The sequence below is a fragment of the Stomoxys calcitrans genome, chromosome 2 (genome assembly GCF_963082655.1).
Source record: "Stomoxys calcitrans chromosome 2, idStoCalc2.1, whole genome shotgun sequence".
In the NCBI taxonomy this organism is placed as follows: domain Eukaryota; kingdom Metazoa; phylum Arthropoda; class Insecta; order Diptera; family Muscidae; genus Stomoxys; species Stomoxys calcitrans.
This window is the reverse complement of record NC_081553.1, coordinates 125,160,747-125,172,200: the sequence shown is the minus strand read 5'-3', so window position 1 is coordinate 125,172,200 and position 11,454 is coordinate 125,160,747. Positions and strand designations below refer to the sequence as shown.

Sequence of the window (11,454 nt, the reverse complement as noted above, 5' to 3'; positions counted from 1 at the left end):
AAGAGAGACTGTTTTGTTTTAAAGAATTAGAGTCAAGTCTTGCCATTGATAATCAATTGATTTAAGAATGTATTCAAAGAATGACGTACTTTAAAATATTTTTGTACTCTGCGTTGCGACATGGTATAATAGAATGGAACTAGAGTCCATTGCATCATGAACGATTATAATGAATCATGTTCTTAAACCAAGCTTTGTATTTTGTGTTTATTTCTCAACGTTCAATTGCATTGGCTATAGCGCTATAAACCATAATTGACACATTATAAGAAGCGAGTAGCATTAACATAAAACCTTTTCTCCAAATAGGCCACATACACTAGAAAAACAACAAGGATTTATCAAACATAGGAAATATTAACGATATAACAAACTCTTAAAAGTCGACTAAATTCTGAGACGCTAAATGTTCCCCCGCCTTAAAGATGTCATGTGACTTGAAAAACTAATACAATTTAGACAATCAGTGTCTAAATTATTCAGTTCAAAAATTGTGGCTTACACTAGACAACATAAAATTTCATTGGCGGTCGTCGTCATAGGCGGACATGTTGATGTGGTTGCTTAACCTCTAGTGAGTTTATGTGGTTGCTTAACCTCTCAAAATAGCCTGTTGTATGTTTGCGGTTTCATCATTTACTGTTGATATATTCAAGTCTTTTTGAATATTTCTGTTGCTAACGTACCACGGTGCTATTGAGATCATTCCAAGGGTTTTGGATTGGTAGCTCTGCAGAATTTCAAAGTTAGAATTACTTGTAGTTTCCCAAAGCTACCCACCATATCACACTATAAGTCCAGGCGGGTTTCAAATTTTATTGTATAGCAAAATATTATTTTCCAAAGTTAAGTCAGATGTTTGCCCTAGCAACCAAAACATCTTTCCAGTTTTAATTTTCAGCTGATGTAGCTTTGCTTTTATATGGTCCTTCCAAATAAGGCGTTTGTCAAGGTGAAGACCCAGGTACTTCACACAATCACGTTTAGGAATTACTTCTCCATTCAACGATATTGTTGGGCAATCGCCTCGTTTTAAGTTGAAAATAATATTCACCGATTTCTCCATGGTAACTTGTATATTATATTTATTTAACCACTTTTCAATGTCAGACATAGCCATTTGCAAATGTTCAGAACATGTATTACGCCATATGTGCCTTGTTAACAAGTCAGTGTCGTCCGCATAGATTGCATATGTCACATTATTCTTTATAGGCATAACGGAAGTATATATCATGAACAATACCGAGGCCAAAACAATGCTTTGAGGAGCTCCGGCCTGAATATCGCATATGTTCGATACTTCGATATTGACTTTTACATAAAAATGTCGCTACATTATATAAGAACGCAGAATCAAACAAATTTGCAGGTAGAAGCCTTTTCATCTTGCAAAGAAGCCCTTTGTGCCAAACCCTATCCAAAACTTGTTCGACATCTAAGATTTAAGCTGAACAATATTGCTTTTTCTGTAATGATATTTACGACTCGATGGCATTGTTCTGGTGTTCCATGTCCATGGCGAAATCGAAACTAATACTTGGCAATAACACCATTTGCCTAAATTATTGGTAAAAGTCTACTCAATAAAATTTTCTCACCTATTTTAGAAAAAAATTTGCAAATGACTAATTGGGAGGTATGAAGGTATATGGTCCTCGGTTTATTGGGCATTGCTATCACGTTGATTTGTATACTAATTTCGTCATTCTGTTTGTAACACCACGAAATAGGCGCTTGAAATTTTGCACAAATACTTGTTATTAGTGTAGGTCGGTTGGGATTGTAAATGGGCCATATCGGTTCATGTTTTGATATATCTGCAATAAAAACCAATCTTGGGTCTTGACTTCTTGAGCTTGATTTTTAGAGTACGTAATTCTCGTCCGATTTGACTGCAATTTTGCACGAGGTGTTTTGTTATGACTTTCAACAACTGTGTATGGCGCAAATCTATACATAACTTGATATAGCTGCCATATAACCAATATTGGTCTTGACTTCTTCAGGTTTTAGAGGGCGCAATTCTTATCCGATTTGGATATAATTTTGAACATGTTGTTGTGGTATTACTTTCAACAACTGTGCTAAATATGGTTCAAATCGGTTCATAACGTGGTATAGCTGCCATATAAACCGATCTTGGATCTTGACTTCGTGAGCCTCTAGAGAGCGCAATTCTAGTCCGATTTGACTGAAATTTTGCACGTGTTGTTGTGGTATCACTTCCAATAATTGTGCTAAGTATGGTTCAAATCGGTTCTTAAATCTGGTATAACTGCCATGTAAGCCGACCTTGATTCTTGACTTCTTGAGCCGCTAGAGGACGCAATTCTCACCCGATTTGCCTGAAATTTGGCATAAGGTGTTTTGTTATGACTTCCAAAAACTGTGCTTAGTATGGCGCAATTCAGTACATAACCTGATATAGCTGTCATATAAACCAATCTGGGATTTTGACTTATTGAGCCTCTAGAGGGTGCAATTCTCATCCAATTTGACAGAAATTTTGTACAACGGCTTCTCCCATAACCTTCAACATGCTTGTCCAATATGAATGATTCATATGAACCGATCTCGCGAGTTTACTTCTTGAGCCCCTACTATGCGCAATTCTTAACCGAATGGACTAAAATATTACACAATAACAGCATAACAGTTCTTATTCATTATTCCTTGTTTGCCTAAAAGAGTAGTCGCGCAAAGAACTCGACAAATGCTATCCATAGTGGAGGGTATATAAGATTCGGCTCGGCCGAACTTAGCACGCTTTTACTTTTTAAATATCTTGTGGCATTTCACAGATTGTGGTCAGTCTTTCGTGAATATGATACATCAAGATTACTTAAGGAAACGTTTATTTAATTGTTTTTGAACTCGTTTCTTGACTCCTTTGAGGCACGATTGAATTTTTTTTCGGTCAGCTTTGCTTCTGGTGGTCTTCCATATTCATCTTAGTTTTCTATTAAGCTTGACAAAAAAAAAATGGCATAAATTTTGTATATTTACAGAATTATGGATTGGAGTCGACAAAAATTCAGCGTGGTGGATGACATCTGAGAACTTTTCAATAGCATCGTCTAAATCATGAATATTTTCTATAGGCTCAGACAAATCCAAATGTTGTTAAATCCATCTTTTAAAAGAATCCATGTCTGTTTTATTTGAGATAATATCAACTCGTTTTCTTAACTAACTCTAAAATATTGCAGTATGTTAATATTATTGGGCTATGATCTGAACAGATGTCGTTGCTATCCATAATTCCCAAGCTAATCTTATTTATACCGTTGAACACGACAAAATCTAGTAAATCAGTAAAAGGTCACTGGGATTTCCTGCTAATATAACGGAATAATTATATAGCTGGATGCATTCAAATAGTTCCCTTCCTTTAAGGTTTACGATTCTAGATGCCCACCACGTATGGTTAGCATTATAGTCTCCTCCAACTATAAATCTTGGTCCTAAATTCTTGAAGAAATCATAATATTCTTGACAAGTAATAATATGTCTAGGTGGAGAGTAAATTGCATACATCACGATACTCTCCTTATTGCACATTGCTTTAATACCAGCCGCTTGGATGTAATCATATTTATATTCTTGCAGAAGAAGAGCCGCTCCAGCATGTGCTCTTTTGTCAGCGTGATTTGTTGCGAATAAATTATAACCTTTTATTTTAAAATGGTTTTTTTTCAGTTCGACTCGTCTGAACTTAATGCCTTTTTGGTTGTTAGATTCCGATTGTAAGAATTACCAAAGTATACATGAGCCAAAAGTGAGAACACCGACCATATTGCACGAAAGATTACATAACATGTTGTATAGTGTATATCAAATGTTGTTGGCAATATAATTCCCGTTTTTTGTTCAATATTATAATTTCTTTCTCGTTTTTGAATAAGTAGGGAATATTATACGCAAATACAAGCCTCCTTCATAAATATCCCCAATCAGATAACAATTGTCTCATCAGTCGAAATAGCTACGAATTAAAATTTTATACAACTTTTGCTGGTGGGGTTAACATTTAATGTATTCTTTAAACAACCTTATTGAATTATCAAATATTCTGAATTCTGGTTATAGAAGGGTGTAGAATATCTTTTTAAAAAGTAACGTGCACTTGGGAGAAATTTAGAAAAATAAACTTGGTATTCTTATTAACTTGAATAGTAGTTCAATAGACACAAACTTGCGGTCATGAACCGGGCCATCCGAATTAAAGCACACAATTTGCTTATATAATAGTTCAATGACACAAAACTGGAACATGTTTTTTATTTTAGGGTATGGATCATTTTTAAATTTACCTATTGAATATGTTATTGTCATCCTTTGGTTACAAAAAAAAATCAAATACTTAGGTGGCTGACACAGAATACTTGATTGTAATGGCGAATGCAGAAAATTTCTCCCAGATAATATTTACAACTTCCAGGGTGCAAGGGGGTTCATTTTTTTGGTAGCTATGTCAGCATATGGACACATTCGGACCATACTTTGCATGAGTGTTGGAAGTCACAAATTGTTGTGAAAAATTAAAGTTAAATCAGAAAGATTATAATTTTGTATTTTCCATGTTGGTAAATTCTATAGCTCCGAAAAATCCGTAAATCTGTCAGCAGGACATCATTTGTGATTTTGCCTAAAATATTCTACTACTACTAAATTTCCCATGAACATTTCACTTTGGAACGGGGGATATCTCTCTCATATTAATGAGTGCAGTCTGATTAAAGTTTAAGCTCAATGATAAGGGACCACTGCTGAAATTTGATTTGAACAACATGGAAATGCGTAAAGATAGCGGAAGAAAAATTATATTGTTTTAGTTGCCATTGAGCCTCTCATATGTGGGAATGGTGTCGAGCTCGCAACAATTGAGGATTTTCAAACAGAAACCAGCACACCAAACTTCACGTGGATCTCCAAAATTATTCCAAAAATCCAAAAAGGGTTTCAAAACTGACTGGTAGCAAATCTTCTTTAGTGCGCCTAAATGCACCTCCTGCTACATCACGACAAAGGCAGTCTCAGGATTTTCGTGTGTCGCATGTTAGTTAAAAGACGAAACCTGACTCGATCAGCCCATCCCTATATTACCATGGTCGGTATATATATGAATGTCAGATTAAGGGGTGTTGTCTGGTTTATTAAGACCCCATGAGGATGAGGCGTCTCCCAAACACTTGGCCCAAAATTGTACAATATATCAAATTTGTTTTCTTATCTTAAATACCTTTTATTTGAGCCCCTTATTGTAAAAGTCTGCAAATATGTCTGGTTTGGGGGGTGAGTCCTAAAAACTATCAACATCGAGCTCCACTCTCTTTGAGCCTCAAATTGTCACGGTAAGCAAGTGGGTCCTATATATGGGGGTGGGAATTCCCCTAGACAGTTGGTCCCGTATGTTGATATCTCATTGGTGTACTACGATCAAACATCTTCCATTCGATCCCCATATTTCCATAGTCGGCAAACATATTGTATCTGGTAATGGGTATGGAAAATATATATCACATTCGTGTTCTACTCTTAAATACCTATTATTTGAGTCCCATATTGCAATGGTCAAATACGTCCTATTTGAGGGGTTTATGTGGGTGGGGTAGCCCCATAGACTTTTCCCCGAATATTGATATCAGATTTGTGCTCTAATCTCATGGACCTTTCATTTCAGCCCCATATTGCTACGATCGATCAACACTCAAATATATTTTATTTAAGCAAATTGCCATAATCTGTAAATTAGTCCTGTTCGGTGGGTGTTTTGGAAAAGCACCTGAAACTTGGTCTCGAAAGTGGGTATCAATTTCGTGGTGTGTTTAGGGGGTTGGGGTTGGTCCCCCAAACAATTGGGGCACCGATTGCAACGCACCGAAATATCCATTTCCGACCGTATAAAGTATATATATTATTGATCAGCGAAAAATTCAAGGACGATCTAGCCATGTCCGTCCGTCTATCTGTTGAAATCACGCTACAGTTTTCAAAAATAGAGATATTAAGCTGAAACTTTGCACAGATTCTTTTGTTTTGTCCATAAGCAGGTTAAGTTCGAAGATGGGCTATATCGGACTATATATTGATGTAGCCCCCATAAGACCGATTCGCCGATTTAGGGTCTTAGGCCCATAAATGCCATATTTATTATCCGATTTTGCTGAAATTTGGAACTGTAAGTTGTATTAAGCCATTCGACATTCTTCTTCAATTTGGCCCAGATCGTGTCGTATATGGTTCAGATCGGTTTATTTTTAGATATAGCTACTAAAAAGACAAATATTGTGTTATACACAATTGAACAATGACTTATTAGTATTTGGCTTAAATCGGGATATATTTCGATATAGCTGCTATGGGACATAAGGTATGCATTTTTCACCGGATTTTGACGAAAGGTGGTTTACATATATACCTGAGGGGGTGGGTATCCAAAGTTCGGCCCGGCCGAACTTTACGCATTTTTACTTGTTTTTGCCTAAAAATGCAAGAGCTTTACTTGCATGTCATGTGGTTTCAACATAACGGTGCCACATGCAACACAGCACTCATACCAATGGACTTATTGAGAGTCAAGTTTTTACTTTCGGGACCCGTCAATATCGTGCGATTTAACGCCTTTAGGCTATTTTTTGTGGGACTATGTTAAAGCTCATGTCTATACGAGAAGCCCGCTTCAATTGACGCATTGGAAGACAACATTGATGCATTTATTCGTGAGATATGTTGGAAAGAGTATGGCAAAATTGGACTTAGCAGATGTACCACATTTGAGGCGCAGTCGCGGTCAACATTTGCATGAAATAATTTTCAAACATTTAATTTTATGGACCATACTATCGATTCATATAAACATTTCATGCATTTTTCTGAATTTTATGTATTTTTTAACTTTCCTGTAGCTCTTAAACAATCACCTTTTATACAGACCTATCTCCCGACATAAGGTATTGGGCCCATAAAGAAAGAGTTTTCATCCGATTTCGATGAATTTAGGCACAGTGAGTTTTGGGAGAAGTCTATACCATTTTGTCGGATGCAGCCCATATTTGGTAGACCTCTATATTAGTTTGTCGAATGTGACCCATATCGAACCATATTTGGATATAGCTTCCAAAGTGCAAAATTTCAGCCAAATCGGATAAGAATTTCGACACATATATTGTCTGTTACGTGTGTTAAGGGTCATACAAGAAGTCGTTGTGTAAAATTTCGGAAGAGCATTGCTCGGGAGATCGGTTCATATTGGTACTATGCCAGGTTTTGAACTGATTTGGGCTATATTGGCGCAGATGTTGATGGTTAACCAAAACACTTCATGCAAAATTTCAGCCAAATCGGGTAATAATTGCACCCCCTAGATACTCACGATCTCAAGATCCGAGATCGGATAATATGGGAGCTGTAACAGGTTACGAACCGATTTGTACCATACTTGGCGCAGTTGTTGATAGTCAAACCAAAACACTTCGAGCAAAATTTCAGCCAAATCGGACAATAATAGTGCCCTCTATCGGCTCAAGAAGATTCCAGAACGATTTATATGGGAGCTATTTCAAGTTATGAAACGATTTAGTCTATACGTAGCAGAGTTGTTGGAAGTCATAACAAAACACCTCATGCGAAATTTCAGCCAAATCGGTTAAGAATTGTGCCCTCTAGTGGCTGAAGAAGTAGAGATCCAAGATCGGTTTATTAGACAGCTATACCAAAACATGGACCGATATGTCCTTTTACAATCCCAATCCACTTGCACTAATAAGAAGTGTTTATGCAAAATTTCAAGCGCCTTGCTTTACGCCTTAGAAAGGTAGCGGGCTTTCGTCTGTCTGTTGAAGCACGGACGGACGACAGACGGACGTGCATGACTATATAAGATTTCAAGACGATCAAGATTATATAGATACTTTGTTGGGTCTCAAATCAATATTTCGATGTGTTACAAACGCAATGACGAAATTAATATACCCCCATCCGATGGTGGAGTGTAATAAAAATCGATGTACTGCTTTTGGTTAAATCTATAATTACACGAACAAACGATAAGTTCGATCATTATGTGCCATGTTGAATGACCATGAGGCCTTATTTTATGTTCACTCTTCAGTGAAATTGGATGTACTGAATACATTTGCAGCGTAAAGTTGCACTGGATAGTTTTCGGTTTCATACAATAACTGTCAACGTGGCTGTCACAGAATAGTACTAAAACAAATTAAATAATTTTGTTAGTGAAAGTAAGATGGCTCTTTAGGTTGTTGGTAATACTAGTTTTGTAAAAACTATCTGTTCCCAACTACATGGGGATAACTTCCTACTATAAGGTTATTCTGGCAATTGTACCAAAATTCTGCTTACTACAAACATTTTTGTGAATAAGGGGTTAAAATTTCACTAGACTTAATGCATCCTTTATAGAACGCAGAGATGAAGCAATGTTAAAGCTAAACAAAGCATTGTGAATGCCGGTGTATGTTTACCAATTCCATTGCTGTAATTGTTGAGAGAGATTAGATTATAATTTTTATACCCTCCACCATATGATGGGGGTATACTAATTTCGCCATTCTGTTTGTAAAACCTCGAAATATGCGTCTGATTTCCCATAATGTATATGTATTCTTGATCGTCATGTCATTTTAAGTCGATCTAGCCATGTCCGTCCGTCTGTCTGTCGAAAGCACGCTAACTTTCGAAGGAGTAAAGCTAACCGCTTGAAATTTTGCACAAATACTTTTCATTAGTGTAGGTCCGTTGGGATTGTAAATGGTTCAAATCGGTCGATGTTTTGATATGGCTGCCATACAAACCGATCTTGAGTCTTGACTTCTTGAGCCTCTAGAGGGCGCAATTTTGAAATTTTGCACGTGATATTTTGATATCACTTCCAACAACTGTTTTAAGTGTGATTTAAATCGGTTCATAATCTGGTATAGCTGTCATATAAACCGATCTTGGATCTTGACTTCTTGAGTCCATAGAGCGCGCATGAGGTGTTTTGTTATGACTTTCAATAACTGGGCTAAGTATGGCGCAAATCGGTACATAACCGGATATAGCTCTTATATAAACCGATCTGGGATCTTGACTTCTTGAGCCTCTAGAGGGCGCGATTCTCATCCGATTTGGAAGAAATTTTGTTCAACGGCTTCTCTCATGACCTTCAAAATACGTGTCTAATATGGTCTTAATCGATCAATAGCTTGATACAGCTCCCATTTAAACCGTTCTCCCGATTTTGCTTCTTGAGCCCGTACAAGGCGCAATTCTTATCCGAATGAACTGAAATATTACACAATGACTTCTACAATGCTCAGCATTCATTTATGGTCCGAATCGGACTATAACTTGATAAAGCTCCAATGGCACAACAGTTCTTATTCAACATTCTTTGTTTGCCTAAGAAGAGATACTGCGCATAGATCTCGACAAATGCGATCCATGGTGGAGGGTATATAAGATTCGGCCCGGCCGAACCTAGCACGCTTTCCCTTATTAAAATTTTCGCATCTTATATCTGTCCGACTTGTTGAAAGATGCAAAACATATTGTTCACTTTTTAATCAAAAATTATTTTTTAACAAAACCCTATAGTGCCGATGTCATATTCTGGTCGCCGTATTTCTATACAATCACAAGTAAATTTTTGTCGTGGCTAAGAGAAGAGTGCAAAGATATTAAAGTGGTTGTGTGGGTTTATTATGCAATTCTAAAAACAAAGTTTCCTAATTATAAATGCAAGTCTTTTTTTTTTTTTTTGATCACATGCTCTTATGTTAATTACAAATTGATTCTGATATGTTGAGGGTCCACAACGGTAGCACTTGCTTGATGGAATTGGGAGGTGCCACCCAATTGGTCATATTGAGCTGTAATTGTAAAGTATGTTTTCAATAGCATTGTTTGTTTGTTGTTGTCACTTTTTAAAAGTCTTACCAATGATTTGCCTTTGAATTGCTTCAAAATCATCATCGTTTTTGTATTTGAGGAATTGTACACCGGGGGTATTTTGGGGAGGTGCAGCGAAGGCGAAATACATGCAGCAAATGAGGAGCACAGAGAAAATCTAAAGAAATTCATTATTGATTTTAATTCATTTTAATAACTGCTAGGGATGGAAAAACAAACACTCGATTCGAATTTAATGTTACTTACGATGAAAGATTTCATTTTGGTTGCGTAGTGGTTAAACTTCTTTCGATTGTGGACCAAACTAAATGGAGTGATCGTTGGGAAGTCGTATTTTATATACACTCGCCGCGGAACGGGTTTATTGTGACAGTAGTCTATGCGGACACACGTCTTTTTCCGAAGATGCTAAATTAGAGCAATAATCATAAATTTGAATAAATTCATTACTAGCTACTAGGGTTTGTTTTCTTCTCTTCGAAATTTTGGCTCTGGCAACCGAATGCATACATATCAAACGCGGAATTATAATTAATAATTTTTTGCTCAATGTCTACGTTTAAACAATGCCTTTCAAAAGATGGTAACGACGCACGGTACGAAGTGATAAATACTTTTTAACGCTAAAAAAGTTTTCAAAAAAAAAAAAAATGTAAATGGTCTAAAGTTAAAGCAATTCCAATGTTCTATGGGATACTCTTAGCTTAGTCATAAAATTGACAACAAACAATAAACAAACCTAAAATAAGTTAACGCGTGCTAAGTTCGGCCGGGCCGAATCTTATATACTCTCCACCATGGATAGCATTTGTAGTGTTCGTTTCCCGGCATCTCTTCCTAGGCAAAAAATGAAAAAAGAAAAGATTTGCTCTGCTATTAGAGCGATATCAAGATATGGTCGGGTTCGGACCACAATTAAATTATATGTTGGAGACATGTGTAAAATGTCAGCCTATTCGAATAGGAATTGCGCCCTTTGGGGGCTCAAGAAGTAAAAAAGAGAGATCGATTTATATGGGAGCTGTATCAGGCTATAGACCGATTCTGACCATAATAAACACGTATGTTGATGGACATAAGAGGATCCGTCGTACAAAATTTCAGGCAAATCGGATAATAATTGCGACCTCTAGAGGCTCAAAAAGTCAAGATCCGAGATCGGTTTATATGGCAGCTATATCAGTTTATGAACTGATTTTAACCTTATTTGGCACAGTTGTTGAAAGTCATAATAAAATAAGTCATTCAAAATTTCAGCCAAATCGGATAGGAATTGCGCCCTCTAGAAGCTGAAGAAGGCAAGTCCCCAATTCGGTTTATATGACAACTATATCAGATTATTGACCGATTTGAATCTAATTTAGCACAGTTGTTGGAAGTCATAGCCAAACACGTCGTGCAAAATTTCATTCCAATCGGATAAGAATTGCGCCCTCTAGAGGCTCAAGAAGTTAAGACCCAAGATCGGTTTATATGACAGCTATATCAGGTTATGGACCGATATAAACCATACTCGGCACAGTTGTTCGATATCAT

The 11,454-nt window shown here is 36.7% G+C and overlaps 1 protein-coding gene across 1 annotated transcript; it reads right to left on the bottom strand.

The window, feature by feature from the left end:
• Window positions 1-9,789: 9,789 nt before the first annotated feature.
• Window positions 9,790-10,221, bottom strand: LOC131994872 (uncharacterized). Its single transcript, XM_059361865.1, has 3 exons — window positions 10,165-10,221; window positions 9,946-10,075; window positions 9,790-9,878 (listed from the first exon to the last, which is right to left on the bottom strand). The coding sequence occupies exons 1-3, from the start codon at window positions 10,177-10,179 to the stop codon at window positions 9,790-9,792; spliced, it is 234 nt and encodes a 77-aa protein (XP_059217848.1). The 5' UTR covers window positions 10,180-10,221.
• Window positions 10,222-11,454: the final 1,233 nt, after the last annotated feature.